This window comes from Bos indicus, chromosome X, assembly GCF_029378745.1.
Source record: "Bos indicus isolate NIAB-ARS_2022 breed Sahiwal x Tharparkar chromosome X, NIAB-ARS_B.indTharparkar_mat_pri_1.0, whole genome shotgun sequence".
NCBI classification, from domain to species: domain Eukaryota; kingdom Metazoa; phylum Chordata; class Mammalia; order Artiodactyla; family Bovidae; genus Bos; species Bos indicus.
The window spans coordinates 69,404,150-69,430,951 of NC_091789.1; the positions used below are offsets into that span (position 1 = coordinate 69,404,150).

At 37.4% G+C, this 26,802-nt stretch overlaps 1 protein-coding gene across 1 annotated transcript in view; it reads right to left on the bottom strand.

Annotated features, from left to right (window-relative positions):
- The window catches only part of LRCH2 (leucine rich repeats and calponin homology domain containing 2), a 104,662-nt gene that overhangs the window by 69,859 nt on the left and 8,001 nt on the right, over nucleotides 1–26,802 (bottom strand). The window contains exon 2 of the mRNA XM_070785332.1: nucleotides 1,953–2,097. Within this exon, the coding sequence (XP_070641433.1) occupies nucleotides 1,953–2,097 (145 nt within the window). The remainder of the gene's footprint in view (nucleotides 1–1,952; nucleotides 2,098–26,802) is intronic.

A 26,802-nucleotide genomic window follows, 5' to 3' on the forward strand; every position in this document is an offset into this window, starting at 1 on the left:
AAACTCCAGTGTTACCCCAAGAGAGGGACTTCAAGCCCTTTTGCCCCATTTTATGCCTGCAGAGGATGTCCAGAAAAACTAGACTGGTTTAATCACATGGCACAGACTTCAATAAAAAAGGCTAATGCCCCAAGACCAGAAATCCTAGCCAGACTGTTGGAATGTCAAATATGCTAGGTGTTTGTCACAACTCTTGCACTTTAAGGATCAAGTACAATCCTTGGGAAAGTGGTCTGTCTGGAGCACAGAGGGTCTTCCTGAGGATTCTACTGAAAAGAAGCATAGTATACAGGAAGAAAGAATAAGCTAAAAATTATCTTACAAGTTTCTTAAAATCTTTTCACCAAAATAAAAAATAAATAAATAGGAAAAAGAATGGCACATAAAAACTCAATCTAATCTCCCTCATACTAGGAAAGTTTAAAAATTGGTTTCTTTTCTTCCCTTAAGAAGCAGGTTTATTGAATTAGAAGTCAGCTCTCTATTTCTTTATACATAGATAATAATCATAAATCTTCACTTTTCCCACATGCTTTAGAGACAGCCAGAGGAAGCCAGTCATTAGAACAAGTGTTATGTTAATATTGTGTCTGTAAATAAAAATTACAAGTCAACTTTTAGAGATCAAAATGGGAAAGAATCACAAAAAGTTTTAGTAAAGCTATTCTAAGATATACCATAAATGTTAATATATAAATGCAATTCAATTTTTGATAAATTGTTTTTTCCATAAAAGAACATAATAAAATGATAATAAAGACAAAAAACTTAAAAATACCTCACTTTCCTCAAACCTTTCCAAAGCCAGGCCAAGGAGATTATGTACCCAGTTAGAGAAAGGAGCAACCCAAATGACCAATATCTATGGAAGGAAATTACTCTCACACATATTAAGGTTAAAATTGTTTCAGTTAAAGTAATATGTACTGCCAGGTGACCCCACTGAGGGAGATATACATGATCAATATCACAGAGAAAGGAACATTATCATTGACGTATATTAATTATATTTACTACTTCCCTATTTGAGAATTTAGACAAGCAACTTCATTAAGGAAGAAGTTTTCCCTTATAATTCAAAACATAAAACAAAAATAAGAATAAGATTCTAAAATTAAGTCACAATATACCACTTCCCATTTATTGTCACTCATTTGGTAGGGCATTTTTTTTCTTATACTTATTCAATGTTCAGTCTATTATAAAAACAGCATAAAGCTAAGAATGAGAGTTCTACAGCCATACTGCTGCTTTGATTAGAATCTTGGCTCTACCAGTTGCAGCATGTGTAATTTTGAGCAAATAGTTAACTTCTGTGCTTCAGTTTCCTCATCTGCAGTGCAGGGATAATAACCACATATCTGAAAATGTTGTGAAGATGAAATGAGGTAATATGGGTAAAGTATTTTTAACACTGCTTGGCACACAGTAAGAAATTATTATTAACATCAACTATTATCCACTTCCTAACCTTCCAATAATCCCATCCCAATCTATCCATCCTTGAGGTAGCAACAAGAAGTCACAAGAGTGAAAAATATAACTCAAGAACTGTTTCTTTATAATGTTCCACTTTAATTGGGGGTGCTAATAAATAAACCTGTGTTGTAGTACTATTATTTCAGCAAAATATTTCTGCTCTAAAGCCTTGGTACTCAAAGTGACCTAAGGACCAGCAGGCATGGGCATTACCAGAGAGTTGTTAGAAATGCTGGCCTATGAAATCAGAATCTGCATCTGGTTCCTTTGGGCACTGAAGTTTGAGAAGCACTGCTCTCAAGAACAAGACCAAAAATCTATAAAGTAATATGGACATATAGAAAATACAAATAAGATGCTGTTGAGACATAGGTTACATAGCCAAACCAATTACATTCCTTTGCAACTAAAAATCATTAGAACTGTATTAAAAAAAAAAACAAAATTTATTCTCCCCAAAATTGCTTCCTTACCTAATGTTAAGGTATGTTAACATCTGCAGGTTTTTAATGGCTTCAGGAATGATTTTGATGCAATTATGGTATAAATTTAATGTTTCAAGAGGTGCAAATAACCAGACCTCAGAAGGAATTTCTGTAAAACGATTTCTTGAAAGATCTGAAAAATAAAAGCAATGTCTGCATGTCAAACACACACCTACATTTGTGGTAATTAACAGAACTATTTACATACTTGCTGAATTACTGAGAATCCAACCAACTATTCAAAATACTGACCTTGACCTTTTGCCTTCACCTTGAAGGCAAAAAATATATAGAAATATACTCAATGGAAAGTCTGTTCATTAACAAACTGCACTTGATATACTTCAATATCTTTAAATATTGTTTTTTTTAAATACCAATGAAGAATTCTCTCTGATATTTAAAAATATGAATAAAACCTTCCCTGATCTCACATCCCTCTCCATCCACCTCTTCCTCCTTTACAACAAAACTTAAATAAATCTACAACATAACTATATTTCATACTTACCATGGACTTTTCAACCCATTATAATTTGCCTTCTATTCATTTTTTATGTCCACCAAGGTCACTAAGCCTCCATATCAACCACCACTCATCCATTTGGAAATGTTTCTCTTCCCTTGGCCTGGAAAACTACACTTCTGGATCATTTCCTATTATCTCCCTGGCTTCTACTAAGTCTCTTGCTAGATTCTCCTCTACCCATACTGTGAATGTTTTTGTTCCTAAGGACTCTGATATAAGGTACTCTTTCCTCAAAGTGAAGTGAAGTCGCTCAGTCGTGTCCAACTCTTAGAGACCCCATGGACTGCAGCCTACCAAGCTCCTCCATCCATGGGATTTTCCAGGCAAGAGTACTGGAGTGGGGTGCCATTGCCTTCTCCGCTTTTAAAGGCCTAGAAGCTGTAATTTCCTACACCCAAAAGCTAGATCACTAGATCCAAATCCTCTGGGGCCCATCGCTTGAGAAGTCAAGGTTTTTCCTTAAGACATACTCTATTAGATGATTTAATCCAAAACTAGGGTTACTATTCATATGCTGACAATTTCAAATTAAATATATGTTTGAACACCTATGTGCTAATCTTTAGGACTTCCTCTTCATATCTCTCAGGTACCTCAAATTCTGCAAGTGCAAAATCTTAATTGAAGATCTTCTTCCACATATCTGTTTCTTTCACTTTACATAATGTCATAATCACCAACATTCTCCTCATGAGCTGCTCAAGCCAGAAACTTGGCATTTACACTTGATTCCTTCCTCTCTTAAACTATTCCAAGTACAAATAAATAATTCTATTCACTTAAGTTTTCACACACACATGCACATACACACACAAATAGAATTATTATAACTATTATACATCTATTGATACTTTGTTAAATGAAATTTTGAAAAATACTTATGATATCAGGTGGCAGGAAAAAAATACCCTAAAAGAGTTTCTCAACCAAAGTATTATTGACTTTTTGCATTGTATAGCTATTTGTTGTATGGGGCTGTCATGGGCACTATAGGATATTTAGCAGCATCCCTAACATCTACTAGACGCCAGTTAACACCCTCTGGTCATAGTAGTCAAAAAACATCCCATGGAATATAAGCCCTCCTACCCCTGAGAACTTCTGCCTGAACAATTATCAAATTAGCTATCTTACCATAGGAATATACTTTGCTAAGGGCTTCCCAGGTGGTGCTAGTGGTAAAGAACCCACCTGGCAATGCAGGAGACTTAAGAGATGCAAGTTTGATCCCTGGGTGGGAATGATTCCCTGGAGAAGGAAATGGCAACCCACTGCAGTGCTCTTGCCTGGAGAATCCCATGGACAGAGGAGCCTGGAGGGCTATATTCCACAGGGTCACAAAGAGTCAGATCTGACTAAAGCAACTTAGCACGCATGCACACACACACACACACACTGCTAACACTACTTCATTATACTTATGTGGTTAAAAACATAAGACTATCATTTACCTTTATCAAGAAAAACATCTATGCAGTTAGGGAGTTTGGAACCAACATGTACACACTGATACTGCTGCTGCTGCTAAGTCGCTTCAGTTGTGTCTGACCCTGTGCAACCCCATAGACAGCAGCCCACCAGGCTCCTCTGTCCCTGGGATTCTCCAGGCAAGAATACTGGAGTGGGTTGCCATTTCCTTCTCCAATGCATGAGAGTGAAAAGTGAAAGTGAAGTCTCTCATTCGTGTCCGACTCTTTGCGATCCCATGGACTGTAGCCTACCAGGCTCCTCCGTCCATGGGATTTTCCAGGCAAGAGTACTGGAGTGGGTTGCCATTTCCTTCTCCACTGCTATATTTAAAATGGTTAACCAACAAGAATCTACTGTATAGCACAGAGAACTTTGCTCAATGTTATGTAGCAGCCTGGATAGGAGGGGAGTTTGGGGAAGAATGGATACATGTATATGTACAGCTGAGTCCCTTTACTGTCCACCTGAAACTATCATAACTTTGTTAACTGGCTATACTCCAATATAACATAAAAAGTTAAAAGAAGAACATCTATGGTGTATCTTAGGCTGCTGTTCCTCATCTGGTCTGCCCACATAAGAACAGCTTCCTACCAACATTAAAATTTCTCACTCTGAAGGATGACATCTATTTATTTAGCAGCATAATAATTTGCTATTCAGAATATTAATATCTATGTATGTTTTTACATATGTGTGTATACATGCACACATTCATTCACCTAATGCAAAATTTTGTAACTGGCTAAAGAAAATTTTAGTTATGATTATATAATATAAAAGTTAATTTGGATTCTTTTTCTTCTCACCAAAAGACTCTGAATAACTAAATAAAAGGATAGATGGGATTATTAGAAATCAAAATCTGAACCTGAAATAGAAGTTTTCAATTTACTGGCTCACCTCCTCTAGATACCCAGGCATCATGCAGTTCTATTGAGGGAGAAAAATTAAGACTTCTTTTTTTTAGTTTAGAATATTTCTTTTACATTTGACTTTTACCTCTTATCCTTATAACTTCAGAACTCTAGGAGTTGAAAATTACTGTTTACAGTTAATTTGAAATCCTAAAAACAAATTCTGCCCAGTTTGTTATTCTGTATAATATTTAGTAAATACTCATAAATAATACATAAATTCTAGTGCCCTAGAATTAGATGATGGTAGCTTGCATGGAGATGGCAAGAATAAAGATAAAAAATAGAATTTGAAATATATTTTGATATTAGTACTTACAGGAATTGGGCAAGTAATTGTCTATGTGGGATAAATAAGAGACCGTAATCAAGAATGGAATCCAGAGAAGACTGGAAGGAGAACAAGATGGCAGAGAAGTAGGATAGAAGTGCTTGCAGAACACCGGCTGAGAGCTGATAGGAGTACCTGACCACCAGAAAAGAATATATAGAACCAAACAAAACTCAGTAGGATGAAGGAACTAAGAGGGAAAACAGGAGTGTTAGTAGGACTGGACCTGCCCTCGGTGGGTGGGGGAACTGAAACAGGGGTCCAATTCCCACATCAAGGTAATTATCTGGGTCACAAAAGAAACATTTAAGGCTGAGAGTGAAGCAGCTGATCTGTGGTAGCCTAAATGGAATGAGAATCAGACAGTCCTTGCCACAGCCGTATGTACCCCAGAAAGGGACACAGGTCCCCTACAAGGTGCAGCAGTGGGAGCTGGAGCATAGGGATTGTAAAGCAATCCCAGGGTGAGCGCTGCTGTTAACTGCAGAGAGATGGACCAAGGGGACCTGAAGGAGAAGACTGTGGTGGGAAATGCCTGTGGAGGAAAGCCATGGAAGCAAGGTGATACTGTGAGTCATGCATAGTGGGGTGGAACCATCACCACAGTCTCTCTCTCCCCACAGGCCATCGCCAGCAACTGAATAATAGAGAGGCTGGCCCATCAAGCACCTGATGCACCCAACAACAGAGAAGGACCCTAGACAATGGAGCCTTCTAAGTGCCTGAACAGGTGGAGCTATGGAGAAATACTAGCCAAGGAGGCCCTCTGATCACCAGAGGCTAGAAAAAAAGACTCTGATAGGGCCATAAATCCTGTGGCTGAGGCAGTCTGTGTCCCTGCACACTTGGCACAGCCAGGGTCCCTGCAACCCAAGCAGCTGTGCCAACTTCATGCTTAACTCTCACTGGGGCAGACACAAGTCTTCCAGGGCAAGCTCAGGAGCAAACCCCAGTAGACAACCCACATACACAGGTAGAAATAAAAGCACAATTGAAACCTAGAGGCAGTGTGGCTAAGGAAGAAGACCCAAAACCTTCCCACCAGCTGTACAAGCTGCAGATTAAATCCACATGATCAACTAGGCAGCCTATGTCTATGGAATATATAAAAGGACATTGAGAGTTCCCACAAGAGAAAATGCACTAGTTCTGAGAGCTGTGGACATTGGCGGCAAGAACACAAAGGAGCAGGACCAGATTAGAGTCTGAGCTGCCCTCACTGCAGATCTGGAGACCAGAACAGTGCTGGAGGGCATCCTAGGTAGGCGAGGTGGACTGTGACTCCCAGCAAGGGAAAGAACCCTGACAGCAGTGACTCAAGAAAAACATTTATTCTTCTTATATTTTGACTTGTTCTGTAGTTTCTTTTTTTTTTTTTTTCTTTCCTTTTTTTTTTCCTCTGTTGTAGTTGTTGATTTTATTAGCACTATGAAATATAATTAAGCTTTTGAGGTTTTTTTTTTTTTCAATCACACTTTTTATTCCTGTTATAAACCTCTACCTCTACATTGGCCTTTTGCAGTTCTGTAGAGTTTTCTTTTTTATTCCCTCTTTTTTTTAATTTTAATTTTTAAATTTCTTAAACCTATTATTTTTTCTACATTTATTCCTTTGTTTGCTTTTTCTACTGTTCCTTTCCCCTTGCAGTTAATTTTTAATATATATAAATTTTCTTTATCTACCTCTATTTAACTTTGCATATCTACTCTTCCTTTCTTTTCTTTCTTTTTTCTCATATTTGTTAGTTTTGTTTTCATTGCTTTATCCCCAGTTGGCACCTTGCTTTAGTTTTGTTTTTTAGTTTGTGTTTCAGTTAGTGTTCTTAACTGGTGGATATCATTTTTGGTTTCCAGTGTTTGCAGGGTCAATCTATTGTACTTTATTTTTGTTGGACTATCTTGATTTTGCTTATGTGTGTATGTGTATATGTGCATATTCCACTATTTTAATTATTATTTGCATGATTTTGTAACTGCCATTTGTCTGGGGATCATCTTGGGTTTCTCATTTTTGGGTATCTGTTTTAATCTCACTTAATGCCGTAACAAACTACCTGTGGAATCTCTGTTCCTGGCCAGAGATCAAGCCCTGAAAGAACTGATTCCAAGACCCTAGACTACCAGAGAACTCCTAACCCAAGGGAATATCAAATGGTGAGAACTCCCACAAAGGAAACCACTTGAATACAAGACCCAATATCACCCAACTACCAGTAGCACCCTGTGCTACTACTAATCCAAATAACAAACAAGACAAAAATACAAACCCAATCATCAGCATACAGGATTATCACCTCACTCAGCCCTGCCCATCAAAAAAAATAATAAACTCAGCACAAATCTCATGCTACACAAAGCTTACACAAACCACTGGACAAACCTTAGACAGGCAGGAACAAAAAAGAAGAAAGAATTCAACCTTGAAGGCTGGGAAAAGGAGACCTCAAACACAGTAAGTTTTTTAAAATAATGAAAAGGCAGAGAAATAATGCACAAATGAAGGAACAAACTAGAAACACAGAAGTCCAAATAAATGAAGAAGAAATAGGCAAACTATCTGAAAAAGAATTCAGAATAATGATAGTAAAGATGATCAAAAACCTAGAAAATAGAATGAAGAAAATGCAAGAATCAATTAACAAAGACCTAGAAGAATTAAAGAGTAAATGTACTGAAACAAAGAACACAATAATTGAAATTAAAAATATTCTAGCAGGAATCAATAGCAGAATATCTGAAGCAGAAGAAAAGATCAGTGAGCTGGAAGATAAAATGGTGGAAATAACTGCTAAAGAGCAGAATAAAGTAAAAAGAAAGAAAAGAACTGAAGATAAACTCAGAGACCGCTGGGACAATATTAAACACATCAACATTTGAATTACAGGGGTCCCATTAAAAAAAAAAGAGAAAAAGAAAGGGTATGACAAAATTTTTGAACAGGTTATACTGATCTTTCTACAGAAACTCTGCAGCCCAAAAGAGAATGGCAGGATATAGTTAAAAGTACTGAAAGGGAAAAATCTAGAACCAAGATTACTCTACCGAGCAAGGATCTCATGCAAAATTGATGGAGAAATTAAAAGCTTTTCAGATAAGCAAAAGTTAAGAGAATTCAGTACCACCAAATCAACTTTACAAAAAATGATAAAGGGACTTATATAGTCAGGAAATACAAGAGAAGATCTACAAAAACAAACCCCAATTAAGAAACTGGAAATAGGAACAAATATATCAATAATTAAAAGTAAATGGATTAAATACTCCAACCAAAAGACACAGATTGGTTGAATGGATACAAAAACAAGACTCATATACATGCTGTCTACAAGAAACCCACTTCAGACCTAAAGACACATATAGACTGAAAGTGAGAGGATGGAAAAATAGATTCTATGCAAATGGAAAGCAAATGAAAGCAGGAGTAGTAAGCCTCATATCAGAAAAAGTAGACCTCAAAATAAAGAATACTACAAGAGATAAGGAAGGACGCTACATAATGATCAAGGGATCAATCCAAGAGAAAGACATAACAATTGTGAATATCTATGCACCCAACACAGGAGGACCTCAATATACGAGACAAACACTAACAGACATAAAAGGAGAAATGGACAGTAACACAATAATAGTAGGAGACTTTAACACCCCACTTACCAATGGACAGTTCACCAAAACAGAAAATTAATAAGGAAATATGTCTTAAATGATACATTAGATGAGACAGATTTCACTGATATCTTCAGGACATTCCATCCAAATGCAGAAGAATACACCTTCTTCTCAAGTGCACATGGAACATTCTCCAAAATAGACTACATCTTGGTCACAAATCAAACCTCAGTAAATTTAAAAAAACTGAAATTGTATCAAGCATCTTTTCCAACCACAATGCTATGAGACTAGATATCAATTACAAGAAAAAAAAAAAAACTGTAAAACACAAACGCATATATCAATTACAAGAAAAAAAAAAACTGTAAAACACAAATGCATGGAGATTAAATAATACATTTCTAAATAACTAACAGGTTACTGAGGAAATAAAAAAGGGAAATCAAACATATCCTGGGAACAAATGACAATGAAAACATGACAGTTCAAAATCTACAGTATACAGCAAAAGCAGTTCTAAGAGGGGAGTTTGTAGACATACAACCCTACCTCAAGAAACAAGAAAAACATCAAATAGACAATCTAACTTTATACCTAAAACAACTGGAAAAAGAAAAAAAAAAAACCCAAGATTAGCAGAAGGAAAGAAATCATAAATATCTGAGCAGAAATAAATGAAAAAGAAATAAAGGAAAAATAAATAAAGATTATTAATTAGTAAAGGTTTACTAATTATTAATTAATGAAGATTAATAAAACTAAAAGATGGTTCTTCAAGAAGATAAACAAAATTGACAAACCAGACTCATCAAGAAAAAAAGACAGAAGAATCAAATCAGCAAAATTAGAAATGAAAAAGGAAAGGTTACATCAGACAATGCAGAAATATAAAGGATTATAAGAGACCATCATGAACAACTATATGGCAACAAAATGCATAACCTGGAAGAAACAGATTCTTCAGTTCAGTTCAGTCACTCAGTAGTCTCTGACTGTTTGCAACCCCATGAAACACAGCACACCAGGCCTCCCTGTCCATCACCAACTCCCAGAGTCCATCCAAACCCATGTCCCTCGAGTTGGTGATGCCATCCAACCATCTCATCCTCTGTCATCCCCTCCTCCTCCTGCCCTCAATCTTTCCCAGCATCAGGGTCTTTTCAAATGAGTCAGCTCTACACATCAGGTGGCCAAAGTACTGGAGTTTCAGCTTCAACATCAGTCCTTCCAATGAACACCCAGGACTGATCTCCTTTAGGATGGACTGGCTGGATCTCCTTGCAGTCCACGGGACTCTCAAGAGTCTTTTCCAACACCACAGTTCAAAAGCATCAATTCTTCGGTGCTCAGCTTTGTTTATAGTCCAACTCTCACATCCATACATGACCTCTTCCTAGACTGAACCAGCAAGAAATAGAAATTATGAACAACCCAATTACAAGCACTGAAATCAAAACTTTGATCAAAAATCTCCCAAAAGAACAAAAGCCCAAGACCAAATGGCTTCATAGGTGAATTCTATCAAACATTTAGAGAAGAGCTAATGCCTATCCTTCTAAAATTCTTTCAAAAAATTGCAGAGGAAGGAACACTTCTAAATTTATTCAACAAAGCCACCATCACCCTGATTCCAAAACCAGACAAAAACAACACAAAAAAAGAAATCTATAGGCCAATATCACTGATGAACATAGACGCAAAAATCCTAAACAAAATTCTAGCAAACAGAATTCAACAACACATTAAAAAGCTCACCATTAAAAAGCTACATCATGATCAAGTTGGGTTTATCCCAGGGTTGCAAGGATTCTTCAATATATGCAAATCAATCAATGTGATACACCAAATTAACAAACTGAAAGATAAAAACCATATGATAATCTCAATAGATGCAGAAAAAGCTTTTGACAAAATTCAGTACCCACTTATGACTAAACCTCTTAAAAAAATGGGCACAGAAGGAACCTACCTCAACATAGTAAAGGCCATATATGATAAGTCGAAAGCAAACATTACTCTCAATGGTGCAAAACAGAAAGCATTCCCATTAAGATCAGGAACAAGACAAGGGTGTCCACTCTCACCACTATCATTCAACATAATTTTGGATGTCCTAGCTACAGCAATCAGAGAAGAAAAAGAAATAAAAGGAATCCAGATCAGAAAAGAAGAAGTAAAGTTCTCACTGTTCACAAATGACATGATACTACACATAGAAAATCCTAAAGAAACTATCAGAAAATTCCTAGAGCTAATCAGTGAATTTAGCAAAGGCACAGGATACAAAATCAATACACAGAAATGACTTTCATTTCTATATACTAACAATGAAAAATCAGAAAGAGAAATTAAGGAATCAATCCCATTTACCACTGCAACAAAACTAATAAAATATCTAAGAATAAACCTACCTAAGGAGACAAAAGAACTGCATACAAAAAATTATAAAATATTAATGAAAGAAATCAAAGATGGCATAAACAGATGGAGAGATATTCCATGTTCCTGGGTAGGAAGAATTAACCTTCTGAAAATGACTATAACTACCAAATGCAATCTACAGATTCAATGTGATCCCTATCAAATTACTAAGAACTAGAACAAAAAATTTCACAATTCATATGAAAACAAAAAAGACCTTAAATAGCCAAAGCAGTCTTGAAAAAGAAGAATGGAGTTGGAGGAATCAACCTTCTTGACTTCAGACTATACTACAAAGCTACAGTCATCAAGACAATATGGTACTAGCACAAAAACAGAAATACAGACCAATGGAATAAGATAGAAAGCCCAGAAATAAACCCATACACCTATGGGTACCTTATTTTTGACAGAGGAGGCAAGAATATACAATGGGGCAAAGATAGCCTCTTCATTAAGTGGTTCTGGGAAACCTGGACAGCTACATGCAAAAGAAAGAAATTAGAACACTAACATCATACACAAAGATAAACTCAAAATGGACTAAAGACCTAAATGTAAGATCAGAAACTACAAAATTCTTAAACATAGGCAGAACACTTGATGGCATAAATCAAAGCAAGACCCTCTATGACCCACCTCCTAAAGAATATAAATAAAAACAAAAGTCAACAAGTAGGATCTGATTAAACTTAAAAGCTTTTGCACAGCAAAGGAAACTATAAGCCAGATGAAAAGACAACCCTCAGAATGGGAGAAAATAACAGCAAATGAAACAACTGACAAAGAATTAATTTCCAAAATATACAAGCAGCTCATACAACTCAATACCAGAAAAACAAACAACCCAGTCAAAAAGTGAGAAAAAGACTTAAACAGACATTTCTCCAAAGAAGACATACAGATGGCTAACAAACACATGAAAAGATGCTCAATATCACTCATCATTAGAGAAATGCAAATCAAAACTACAATGAAGTATCACCTCACACCAGTGACAATGCCCATCATCAAAAAGTTTACAAACAATAAATGCTGGAGAGGGTGTGGAGAAAAGGAAACCCTCTTGCACTGTTGGTGGGAATGCAAATTGATAGAGCCACTGTGGAAGATGGTATGGAAATTCCTTAAAAAACTAAGAATAAAGTCACCATACGACCTAGCAATCTCACTCCTAGGCATATACCCTGAGAAAATCAAAACTGAAAAAGACACATGTACCCCAATGTTCACTGCAGCACTATTTACAATATTTACAATAGCTAGAACATGGAAGCAACCTAGATGTCAATCAACAGATGAATGGATAAAGAAGTTGTGGTACATATACACAATGGAATATTACTCAGCCATAAAAAGGAACACATTTGAGTCAGTTCTAATGAGGTACATGAACCTATCTATCTTAAAAGGATAGATCTTATGATATGCATTCACCACAATATAAAGGAGTATTTTTCAAAATAGGTAGATCTGTTATACAGAGTGAAGTAAGTGAGAAAGAGAAAGATAAATATCCTATACTAATACATATATACGGAATCTAGAAAGATGGTACTGAAGAATTTATTTGCAGGGCAGCAATAGAGAAACAGACATAGAGAAAGGACTTATGGACACGGGGAGAGGGGAGGAGAGGATGAGATGTATGCAGAGAGTACTTACATTACCATATGTAAAACAGATAGCCAATGGGAATTTGCTGTATGTCTCAGGAAACTCAAACAGGGGCTCTGTATTAACATAGAGGGGTGGGAAAGGGAGGGAGAAGGGAGGGAGGTTCAAGAGGGAGGGGACATAGGTTTACCTATGGCTGACTCATGTTGAGGTTTGACAGAAAACAACAAAATTCTGTAAAGCAATTATTCTTCAATTAAAAAATAAATAATTTTTTAAAAAAAAAAAAGAATGGAATCCAGAATTCTGGCTTAGGCAACTACATGATGCTACTTAACAGAAAAGTGAGAGGTGGAACAGGATTTTTATTCTTATTTTTGCTATACAGCTTTGTTTTGCCTTTTGAAGAAGAGGATAGAATCAAGGGTTCAATTTCACATTTGTACAAACTAAGATATTTGAAAGATAAGGGACTGTGAAATGGCAAGCTAATCAGATCATTCTGGATCTCATACATGAGGTCTGGGATGGATACATAAAATTGAAAGTTGTGGGAATATGGTTAGTACTATAAAATTATAGAAATGGAAGACATCACCTAAAATCAGAGTACTAAGTCAAAAAGAAATTCAAGACTGGGCCATCCAGAAGACCAATGTTTATAAGTTAAGCAGAGAAAAAAAAAAAAAAAAAAAAAGAGCAAGCAGAGGAGACTAAAAATAATAGTCAACAGAAAATACAAGAACCATAAAAAAGAGAACATTCAAAGAAGCAACTGGAGAAAAAGCAAAAGTGTCAGTATTAATAACCAATGGTTTTAATAATTTAAATAAAACCAAAGTATTATTTTAATAATTTGCATATTTATTATTGTGTGATGCTTTATATTCCTTCCCCTCCAAAAACAAGACTCAGTTAAATTACAAAGTAATATTATGAGCTCCCTTAGGGAATTCAAATGAATTTTCATTCACAAACTATTTTCTGAATGAGCTAATACATTTATTTAGTAAACACCACTTAAAATTACAATTATTTTTCAGGTATAATTGAGTAAAGCAAATAAAGTATAATAAAGTCAAAATTAAAACTCAAGCCATTATAAAGGCTCTAAGAAAATCTTGTTCTAGGCTTTTTCAGATATTTTTTCTTTTTTGTTTTGTTTTATTTTAGGGGGCTCATTGCATTATTTGTTTACTTGTTAATTGGAGTACAGTTGATTTAGGCTTTTCCAATATTTTAAATCTGTATAAACATCTTTTCTAAGAATGGGGTAAACAGAATAACAGTGCCAAAAGAAAAATACAACCATAGAGACAAAGGTAGCCAATAACACAAAACAATCTGTATTTTAATTTCTTGATCTATCTCACACTAACAGTATCTCATATTTTCCTTCAAAAAAGTAAAAATTAACTTTTACATAGATATAATGGATAAATTTAACCTCTGATTTAATTTTTTATCCTGTGATGTACAATTAAATAAGATTTTATAACATTAAAAATCATTTAATGAACACATGCACTAAGGCAACTAGAATAATATAAAGAAAGAACATATTATACTCAAGAAATACATGCAAAATTGGTATTTTATTTAATATGGCTCCATCTAAAGATGGAAAACACACTTTTAATTTCTTCCTGATGGTGAGATTCATTTCACAACAGCTTTAAAGTCTACCTTCTCAGGGGACAAGTAAGACTTGGGAAAAGACAATTGTAAAAATGTTTCACCTTTCCCACACACACACAAGAAAAGAAATTAAATTCTGCTCTTTATCTTCCTGTAGCGAGCTGAATGGTGCCCCTCAAAGATATCAGGTCCTAATAATTCCTGGAACCTGTCAATGTTAGCTTATATGGTAAAATTTTTTGGCAGATATAATTAAGTGTCTTGCAGTGGAGATTATCCTGCATCACCCAGGTGGGTACTAAGTGCCATCGCACATATCTTTATAGGAAGACAACAGAGGGAAACAAGAGACACATTGAGGAAAAGGCCATGTGAAAGATGGAGGCAGACACTGGAGTGATGAGGTCACAGAATGCCAGCAGTCACTAGACGCTGGAAGAGGTGAGGAGTGGATTCTATCAAGTCTCCAGAGGGTTTATAGCCCTGCTGAAACCTTGATTTTAGCTTCAAAAGACTTATTTTAGACTTCTGGTCTCAAGAACTATAAGAGAGTGAATTTCTGTTGTTTCAAACCACCAAGTTTATGGGTCATTTGTTACAGCAGCCACAGGAAACAAACACATTTCTCAAAAATAGTTTATCAGAATTAATGAGAAAATGCCCGCAAAAATATTTTAATAGTTGTACATTTTTTTTCTTAAGTAGTAAGGTGATAACTCAATTAATTAGTATCCTTGAGGATAAAAACCTGTATCACCAGTGAACTAGGTTTCATCTTAGTTTTTATTATAAATCATATCAAGCAGTATTGGCAATAACTCAACAGTAGACAGACTGTGTACTGTTTCTTGCCTTCCTTCAAACTGCTCCTTGTAAAACTGCTGGGAGCCTGTTAGAGATGTTAATAGATCATTTTAAATAATCTGATCCAAATTATGTTCTGTATCACTCAAGTTTCAGAGGTCAGAAAAGCTAGAGAAGGGAGAAAAGGAGTCAGATGGAATGGAAATCTGTTTGCTGCCTCCCAAGCTGCAGCCACAAGAGCCATAGATGGGTCCATCTGTCACCAAGTACAATTCTTGGCCCATTGGCTATCATTTCTGCCAAGGTACAGCAAATTATTTTCAGAAAGTATACTATTATACTATACTAATTTCAGTTTTGTCTTATTCACTGTACAAAAGGCTGTATGACTTTTGTCACAAATTGTTAAAATGAACTAAGATACATGAGTCTTCTCTGAGTGATATTTAATAGTACACACTGCTATAGTTGCTCTTATTTAAAAAAAGTCCTAGATCATCTTTGAAAAACTGTCACATTTTCACCTATGGAAAAATGTCTAACAAATGATGGGTGTTGTTAGAACAAAGGCTCATCATTAACAGAGATAGAGAATTTTCTGCTTAAAGAAATATGACAGTTAAGTAGAGAAATAATTTGAAATCAGTATTGTAAATTCACATCAACAATAACCTAAGTGGAACTAAAGCAAATACCTCATACACACACTTGCGTGCATGAACATAAACACGTACCTTCCATATATGTTAGATCTGAAGGCTATAGGCTTTGCACAATTTCTAATCTTCAAAACAACCTTATGAGGTAGCCACTACTCCTCATTATACACATGAATCAAAGACATATTGAATGGCATGTCTAATGTTAAAAAACTACTACTAATAATTGACAGCACAGAGGTTCCCAACTCAGATATGACTTCAAAGTCCATGTTTTATGTGTGCTCATCCATTCCTCCAACACATTATGCACTGTGACTTCCTGTCTCAGACTTCAAATATTCTGTTCCATTGGAACCCCAAAGTAGAGTCAAAGAAAGTCTAAATCTCCTAACTACATTCATATCCTAGGTTTCTTCTTGCAATAGGAAGCAGAACAAAAATCTTACTTCAAGCACCAATTGTTAGTTAAGAAAATAATGAACATTATAAAACTTTCAGCTGTTCCCAATTTAGCATTTCGGAACTGCTTAGTCTGAGCCAACACACAGCTTTCTTGGCTCCTTAAAAGAGAGGACTCTTATTAATTTCTCAATATTTTAACCAACTCAATTAACAAGGATTAAAAAAATTAAACAAGTTTCTTCAAAAAGTTTGTAACATCTTACAGGCAAAACCATTCTATTGAGTACTTGTCAAGAACTCTAAAGGATCTGAGACTTCAACCTACTTGTCAGCCAACAAGTTAGCCTAACAGTTTAATGGGTGCTGGCAGAAGGCATGAAACCCCTGTGTGAGTCAAAGGACTCATTTACTCATAGCAAAGCAAGTGGCATGACCAGCATATCTGTAGCAGTTCCTCTTTCTCCCCAAATCTCACAGGGGCAACATATATGGGTATAGATGGATACCTGCACCTAAAATACACCACACTACAGAAAAGGAGCTCCGAATTAAGGGAACTCAAATCTTTTATAATACTACATATGCCTGCACTGTGTTCAAAAGGAAACATTATTTTTCTTGATAATAAGCATAATTGTCCTTTGCTCTCGAGACAGAAATTATCTCATTCTTCCAAAAGATGGTCCTGAACAAAGGGGCTGTTAGTGTTTCATTGGTAAGATGTGTAAAAACACGAGACCCATGGAATATTATCTCCCAACTCTACCATGTACATTCCTTATTGACCAGAGATTAGAAGTTGCAGCCTCACCACAGAAAATATACAAGGTAAAATAAATATTATAAGCACCAAATTCTCTGTAGTTCTGCACTCAGAGTCTGAGACAGAGGCAGGCAAATCCTCATTCTCACCTTCCAAGTCTCATTCTTATTTCCCAGGCAGCATCCTAAACTGAATCATAACCTGTGTCATTCATTCAAAATTCCTTAAGGACCAAATCAGGTACTACATGTTAGGGTAGGTTAAAAGCCAATCAGATATCACCTCTAAGAAATTCTAATTATGGTTCCCTCCTAGCACCAAATATTATCAGCTCAGATTATAACACTTCGGTAAAAGGAACTATGCAAAAAAAAAAAAAAAAAAATACCCCCACTTAGTTTGACTAAAATTGTGATTTGTACAAACATGTTGTGATGGGACCAATACTTCATCATCCTTGGGGTTTATCTCACAGTTTACAGAAGTCCTGTAGACTGAAAAATTAGGTATAACTGTTACTTAGTAGATGAGCACTAGACTGTATCTGAACTATATTCTAATTCTATTCATGATTACCTATAAAAGATTGTCCAAATCACTTAATTACTGCTCCTCACTACCTCAGAGCTACTGGAAATGAGTAAACATTCTTAAATCCCTGGAGGAAATAAGCAAAAGAAATGAAAGGAAAATTATCAATTTGCAGCCAATGATGTATAATGTTCATAAAGGTACAAAATAAAATGCTGAAAACTATTATACTTAGTTCTTATTTACATGAAAAATATATGCTAGAATTACATGTCTTTAGGAAAGTGCATAAAATCAACTAACTTAAATACTTATTTCCCAACATGAAAATGAAAAAAATAAATTTTCTGTGCTTTTCAGTAATTGGTGTACATGGTATCTGATTAATATGCTCTAAAATACTAATGCTTCCTTATCTATTTTCTCATCTAAAAGAAATGTTAGGAGTAGAAACAAAAGCAACAAGAAAACACGAGGCACCACAGCTGTCTGTCGATAAAAGAATGGAGAATATCTTTGAAGTATTAGACTCTGATGTTGGAACTTGATGGGAAATGACAACCCCATGGCTCTGGCATCTGCTTTCAACAGATGCACTCAGCAAAGACAGGTGATTTCTTGATTCAGTATTCCCTAAAAGGGTATTGTGCTGTCATTCTGAACAAGAGAATGAAAAATCAGTCTATAGCTGCTGCTGCTGCTAAATCACTTCAGTTGTGTCTGACTCCGTGTGACCCCATAGACGGCAGCCCACCAGGCTCCCCCATCCCTGGGATTCTCCAGGCAAGAACACTGGAGTGGGCTGCCATTTCCTTCTCCAGTGCACGAAAGTGAAAAGCTGAAAGTGAAGTAGCTCAGTCATCTCCGACTCTTAGCAACCCCATAGACTGCAGCCTACCAGCTCCTCCATCCATGGGATTTTCCAGGCAAGAGTACTGAAGTGGGGTGCCATTGCCTTCTCCGCTATAGCACTGAAGCCTTATTGAATAAGATGCACAACTCAAGAATTTATAAGCTACTTCATGATGAGTTAAAGTATTAACCATAAGTACAGTGGAGAGAAAAAAAGTGATGTAGATATTCAAAAAAGTGAATAAAAATGCTTTAAAGCCAACAGTTATGAGAAACAATAACAAGCAGACCTCAGTGACCTGCAGCAACCAATAATGGAAGACTTCTTTTTGAGCACAGGCACTTTGAGAAACAAGGGTGCAAACAAAAACAGATGCTGCAAGGAGAAACCACAGCTGCTAACCAGAGGACAGATTACATGCATGCTCAGTGAGAAAAGGACTTTGAGTCATACAATTACTAAGCCACGTGGAAAGACAAGACTTTATTTTTTAAGGGGGGAAGGGCAAGCTCTACGCACAGCTGTCTGTAGAAAATTCTACATATTGTTTCAATTTCACAAAAAAATAATGCAGTATAATGACATTCAAACATCAAAGTGATGTTTGAGAATGGCACTCTACTTCAGCCCCTATAAAATTGATTATACTATAAATTTAGCATTTTGAACTCATGTTGTATTATTTATTAAATGGTTCTCAAAAACTTTTTATTTTCAAAAGACAAATGTTATAGTCTCATCACATAACTTTTACTAAAATAAGTTTCAGATGGAAGAAAAAGATAAACATAAAGATGAATCATAGAAAACTAGAGAAACATTTTAGTGAACAGTCACTCAATTCTAGAATTGGGGATGGACTTTCAAAGCATCAAATGAAGAAATAATTCACAAATGAAAAGATTTCTAGATTTAGCTACATAAGTTTTACATAAAGAAAACTACAGTCTGTCAAAGAGCAAAATGAGGGACTTCTCTGGTGGTCCAGTGGCTAAGACTCTGTGCTCCCAATGCAGGGGCTTGTGTTCAATACCTGGTCAAGGAACTAGATCCCACATGCACCAACTGGGAGTTCACAAGCCACAGCAAAAATCTCACATGCTGAAACTAACAGTTCATATGCTGCAATTAAAGATCCCCATGCCGCCAACGAAAATCAAAGATTCAGAGTGCTGCAAGTAAGACCCAGTGCAGCAAAATAAATTTTAAAAAGTTTTTTTAAGCAAAATGATACTAACAGTTCATATATAAAGCCTGGGCCAAGGACATAAATAGATTCAAAAATAAAAATTATCAATGACCAAGATGTATGTGAAAATACATTCAACCTCACTGTTAATCAAAAGAAGAGTAAAGAATAAGACACTATAATTTGCCCATCATTTTAAAGGTTCTCAAAGATATTACAGGGGCTTCCCTAGTAGCTCAGCTGCTAAAGAATCTGCCTGAAATGCAGGAGACCCCAGTTAGATTCCTGGGTTGGGAAGATCCCCTGGAGAAAGGATAGGCTACCCACTCTAAACCCCAGCTGGGTTGGTAGAGCTGTCACAGCCAGAATCCCGAGTGGTGGCCACCAAGATCTGCAGGGTGAGAAGGAACCAGTCTGGCTTAAGTAACTGATGACAAGTGTGTGACCCATGCTTAGGGAATGTGTCTAAAAGCTGCTGGTCCCCCTAGTGTCTAGAATCTGCAGGCCCCCTGACAACCTTCAGATGTGTAAATGAGCACAGGAATCAATCAAAGAGTAGAAGGATGTGCGCTCATCTTCTCCTATGAGAACTCCAAAACTACAACTTGATGCTGAACAACCATTGACAGAATGTTGGATCCCACCAAAAAGATACCTCATGTCCAAAGGCAAAGGGGAAGCCCCAAAAAGACGGTAGGAGGGGCAAAATCGCGTTTAGAATCAAACCCCATACCTGCCAGAGATGCTTGGAGGGCTCAAACAAAACCTTATGCACAGCAGGACCACAGAGACTGAGGCAGACCTGCCTTTGAGTGTTTAAGTGTCTCCTGCAGAGGCACTGGTCAGCAATGGCCTGCCGTGGGGACAGGGGCTCGGACTGCAGCAGACCTGGGTCACGCAGCATGTGGCATAAGCCCTCTTAGAGGAGGTCACCATTAGCTGCACCATAAAGCCACCAGGCAGATGACCCACAAACTGCAGAACAACTACATCAAAGAAATTCCTGCACTGTTAAGAAAGTTCTAGGACTGACAACAGATTTACCAACCTGGGGATCCAGCAAAGAGACTGAGAACCCTCAGGGAATTTGACTTTGGAGTCCAGTAGGATTTGATCACAGAACTTCCACAGGACTGGGGAAACAGATTCTTGGAGGACACAAACCAAACCTGTGTGCACTAGGAGCCAGGAGAATGGAGCAGTGTCCCCACAAAAGACTGAGTCAGACTTGCCTGTGAGTGTCCAGGAGTGGAGGCATGGGTCAACAGTTTGGCCTCAGGCCAACAAACAGGGAGGGAACACAGCCCCACCCATCAACAGAAAATTAGATTAAAGATTTACTGAGCATGGCCCTGCCCATCAGAACAAGATCCAGTTCCCCCCCCCCACCCCCAGTCAGTCTCTCCCATCAGGAAGCTTCCATAAGCCTCTGATCCTCATTCATCAGAGGGCTGACAGAATGAAAAACACAATCACAGAAACTAACCAAACTGATCACATGGACCACAGCCTTGTCTAACTCAATGAAACTATGAGCCATGCCATGTAGGGCCACCCAAAACAAACAGGTCATGGTGGAGAGTTCTGACAAAACATGGGATGCTGGAGAACGGAATGGCAAATCACTTCAGTATTCTTGCCATGAACAGTATGAAAACGCAAAAAGACATGACACTGAAAGATGAACTCCCCAGGTCAGTAGGTGCCCAATATGTCACTGGAGAAGAGTGGAGAAATAACTCCAGAAAGAATGAAGAGATGGAGTCAAAGCAAAAACAACACCCACCCAGTTGTGGATGTGACAAGTGATGGAAGTAAAGTCCAATGTTTTACTTCCAGAACAATACTGGAAAGAACAATACTGCATAGGAACCTAAAATGTTAGGTCCATGAATCAAGGTAAACTGGAAGTGGTCAAACAGGAGGTGGCAAGGGTGAACATCAACATTTTAGCAATCAGTGAACTAAAATGCACTGGAATGGGCGAATTTAACTCAGATGACCATTATATCTACTATTGTGTGAAAGAATATCTTAGAAGAAATGGCATAGCCCTCATAGTCAACAAAAGAGTCCAAAATGCAGTACTTGGGTGCAGTCTCAAAATCGACAGAATGATCTCTGATCGCTTCCAAGACTAAGCATTCAATATCACAATAATCCAAGTCTATGCCCCGACCACTAATGCCAAAGAAGCTGAAGTTGAATGGTTCTATGAAGACCTACAAGACCTTCTCGAACTAACACCAAAAAAAGATGTCTTTTCATCATAGGGGACTGGAATGCAAAAGCAGGAAGTCAAGAGATACCTGGAATAACAGGCAAGTTTGGCCTTGGAGTACCAAATGAAATAGGGCAAAGGCTAACAGAGTTTTGCCAAGAGAATACACTGGTCATAGCAAACACCCTCTTCCAACAATACAAAAGCCAACTCTACACAGGGAGTAGATGTGTACATCTACTGTGTAGTGATGTAGTAGATATGTACATCCCTATGTAGTGATGTCTACACAGGGACATCACCAGATGGTCAGTACCAAAGTCAACCAATTATATTCTTTGCAGCAAAGATGGAGAAGACATATACAGTGAGCCAAAACAAGACTTGGAGCTGACTGTTGCTCAGATCATCAGCTCCTTATTGTAAAATTCAGGCTCAGATTGAAGAATATAGGGAAAACCATTAAGCTATTCATTATGACCTAAATCAAATCCCTTATGATTATAAATTGGAGGTGACAAATAGATTCAAGGGACTAGATCTGGTACACAGAGTGCCTGAAGGACCATGGATGGAGGTTCATAACATTTCACAGGAGGTGATGACCAAAACCATCCCCAAGAAAAAGAAATGCAGGAAGGCAAAGTGGTTGTCTGAGGAGGCATTACAAATAGCTGAGAAAGGAAGAAAAATGAAAGGCAAAGGAGAAAGGGAAAGATATATTCAACTAAATGCAGAGTTCCAGAGAATAGGAAAAACTAGAGATCTCTTTAAGAAAACTGGAGTTACCAAGGGAAAATTTCATACAAAGATAGGCACAATAAAGGAATAAAACAGCAATGATGGAACAGAAGCAGAATAAATTAAGAAAAGGTGGAAAGAATACACAGAACTGTACAAAAAAGCTCTTAATGACCCAGTTAACCACGATGATGTGGTGAATCACCTACAGCCAGATATCCTGGAATGTGAAGTCAAGTAGGTCTTGAGAAGCATTACAACAAAAGTGATGTAATTCAATTCATTACAAAGGACTAATGCTGAAGCTGAAGTTTCAATACTTTGGCTACCTGATGTGAAGAACTGATTCATTGGAAAAGACCCTAATGCTGAGAAAGATTGAAGGTAGGAGGAGAAGGGGACAACAGAGGATGAGATGGTCAGATGGCATCACCAACTCAATGGACATGAGTTTGAGAAAACTCGGGGAGTTGGTGATGGACAGGGAAGCTTGGCATGCTGCAGTCCATGGGGTCCCAAAGAGTCGGACACGACTGAGCAACTGAACTGAACTGAACAACAAACAAAGCTAGTGAAGGTGATGGAATTCCAGCTGAGCTATTTCAAATCTTAAAAGATGATGCTGTTAGACTGCTGCATTCATTATGCCAGCAAATTTGGAAAACTCAGCAGTGGCCACAGGAATGGAAAAAATCAGTTTTCATTCCAATCCCAAAGAAGGGCAATGCCAAAGAATGTACAAATTACTGTACAATTGCACTCATTTCACATGCCAGCAAGATTATGCTCAAAACCCTTCAAGCTAGGCTTCAGCAGTACATGAAGAGAGAATGTCCAGATGTACCAGCTGGACTTAGAAAAGGCAGAGAAACCAGAGGTCAAATTGCCAACATACGCTGATCATAGAAAAAGTAAGCGAATTCCTTAAAAACAAATGGGACCTAATTAAACATAAAAGATTTTGCACAATGAAGGAAACCATAAGCAAGGTGAAAAGACAGCCTTCAGAATGGGAGAAAATAATAGCAAATGAAGCAACTGACAAAGAATTAATCTCAAAAATATACAAGCAACTCCTGCAGCTCAATTCCAGAAAAAAAAAACAACCCAATCAAAAAATGGGCTAAAGAACTAAACAGACATTTCTCCAAAGAAGACATACAAATGCCTAACAAACACATGAAAAAATGCTCAACATCACTCATTATCAGAGAAATACAAATCAAAACCACAGTGAGGTACCATCTCATGCCGGTCAGAACGGCTGCTATCAAAAAGTCTACAAACAATAAATGCTGGAGAGGGTCTGGAGAAAAAGGAACCCTCTTACATTGTTGGTGGGAATGCAAACTAGTACAGCCACTATGGAGAAGAGTGTGGAGATTTCTTAAAAAACTGGAAATAGAACTGCCATACAACCCAGCAATCCCACTGCTGGGCATACACACCGAGGAAACCAGAATGGAAAGAGACACGTATACCCCAATGTTCACTGCAGCACCATTTACAATAGCCAGGACATGGAAGCAACCTAGATGTCCATCAGCAGATGAATGGATAAGAAAGCTGTGGTACATATACACAATGGAATATTACTCAGCCATTAAAAAGAATACATTTGAACCAGTTCTAATGAGGTGGATGAAACTGGAGCCTACTATACAGAGCGAAGTAAGTCAGAGAGAAAAACACCAATACAGTATATTAGCACATATATATGGAATTTAGAAAGATGGTAATGACGACCCTATATGCAAGATAGCAAAAGAGACACAGATGTAAAGAAGAGACTGTTGCACTCTGTGGGAGAAGGTGAGGGTGGGATGATTTGAGAGAATAGCATTGAAACATGTATATTATCATATGTGAAATAGATCGCCAGTCCAGGTTTGATGCATGAGGCAGAGTTCTCAGGGCTGGTGAACTGGGATGACCCTGAAGGATGGGATGGGGAGGGAGGTCGGGGGAGGGTCAGGATGGGGAACACATGTACACCCATGGCTGATTCATGTGAATGTATGGCAAAAACCACAATATTGTAAAGTAATTAGGCTCCAATTAAAATTTAAGAAAAAAAAAAAAACATCTACTTCTGCTTCATTCACTATGCTAAAGCCCTCGACTGTGTGGATCACAACAAATTGCAGAATATTCTTAAAGAAATGGAAATACCAAAGCACCTTACCTGCCTTCTGAGGTAGGTATGCATGTCAAGAAGCAACAGTTAGAACTGGACATGGAACAAAATTGGGAAAAGAGTATGTCAAGGCTATATATTGTCACCCTGCTTATATAACTTATATGCAGAGTATATCATGCGAAATGCTGGGCTGGATGAAGCACAAGCTGGTATCAAGATTGGTGGGAGAAATATCAATAACCTTAGATATGCAGATGACACCACTTTAATGGCAGAAAGTGAAGAGGAACTTAAGAGCTTTTTGATGATGGTGAAAGAGGAGAGGAAAAAATCTGGATTAAAATTCAACATTAAAAAAACTAAGATCATGGCATCCAGTCCCATCACTTCATGGCAAATAGATGGGGAAAATGTGGAAATAGTGTCAGATTTCATTTTCTTGGGCTACAAAATCAATGCAGAAGTTGACTGCAAAATTAAAAGATTCTTGCTCCTTGGAAGTATAGCTATGTCAAACCTAGCCAGTGCTTTTAAGAAGCAGAGATATCACTTTGCCAACAAATGTCCGTATAGTCATAGCTATGGTTTTTCCAGTAGTCATGTATGGATGTGAGAGTTGGACCATAAAGAAGGTTGAGCGGTGAAGAATTGATGCTTTCGAACTGCCGTGCTGGGGAAGACTCTTGAGAGTTCCTTCAACTGCAAGAAGATTAAACCAGTCAATTCTAAAGGAAATCAACCCTGAATATTCATTGGAAGGACTGATGCTGAAGCTGAAGCTCCAATACTTAGGCCACCTGATGCGATAGGCTGACTCAGTGGAAAAGACCCTGATGCTGGGCAAGATTGAAGCCAGGAGGAGAAGGGGACCACAGAGGATGAGATGGCTGGATGACATCAACAACTCAATGGACATGAGTTTGAGCAAACTCCAGGAAATGGTGAAGGATAGGGAGCCTGACATGCTGCAGTCCATGGGGTCAAAAAGAGTCAGACACAACTTGGCAAATGAACAACAACAAATATTATTATATAACCCAGCTATTTCATTCACAAGTATACACACAAGAAATTCTTGCATATGTACAACAGGACACATGAATAATAAGGCTTATAGTAGTACTGTTCACAAGAGTAAAAATATGTTAATAATATTATGGCTACCAGTGAGAAAGTGGATAAAGTATGCTATAGTTGCACAATGAAAGATAATTCAGCCATCAAAAAGAATGAACTACAGTTTCATACAACAATTTATATCTTTGCAACTTAGTAGTAAGTAATATAATATTAAAATTACCAGTTATATAAAGCAGAGTTATGAATTACATTTTTTAAAAGTTCAAAACAAGAACTAAGCAATGTATTATTAAGGAGCTAGCTTACTGGCTCGAAGCTGTCTTAGTAGCAACAAGTGTCAAGCAGATTTGCTTATGAGAAAGAGTCCTCATGCTACAGTATGAAGAACAAATTGGACTTGAAGCAAACTGAACGTGAAGCAGAGAAATCATTTGGGAAAACTGCTGATAGAGTCAGTTAAAGGTGAGGAGAGAAGGACATAAACAACAACAACTGACACTGAGATTAGACAGGAATGGAACAGAATTGAAAGCTATTCAAAGAGTTATGATCAAGAGCCCTTAAGTTCCAACCATATATAGAGGGTGAGGGAAGGTGAAGAGTCAAGAACAATTCCCAAGTTTCTGGTCTGCAAGACCAGAGGTCCTAGGGTAAATACAAAAGTTGATTTTTTTTTTTTTTTGACATTTTGAGTTTCAAGAGACTCTGGGATGTCAATATTCATGTAGTATCCTCTTTTTTTTTTTTTAAATGGGCTTCCCAGGTGGTGCAGTGATAAAGAACCCGCCTGCCACTGCAGGAGGTACTGGAGACATGGGTTCGATCCCTGGGTTGGGAAGATCCCCTGGAGGAGGAAATGGCAACCCACCCCAGTATTCTTGCCTGGAAAACTCCATGGACAGAGGAGACTGGTAAGCT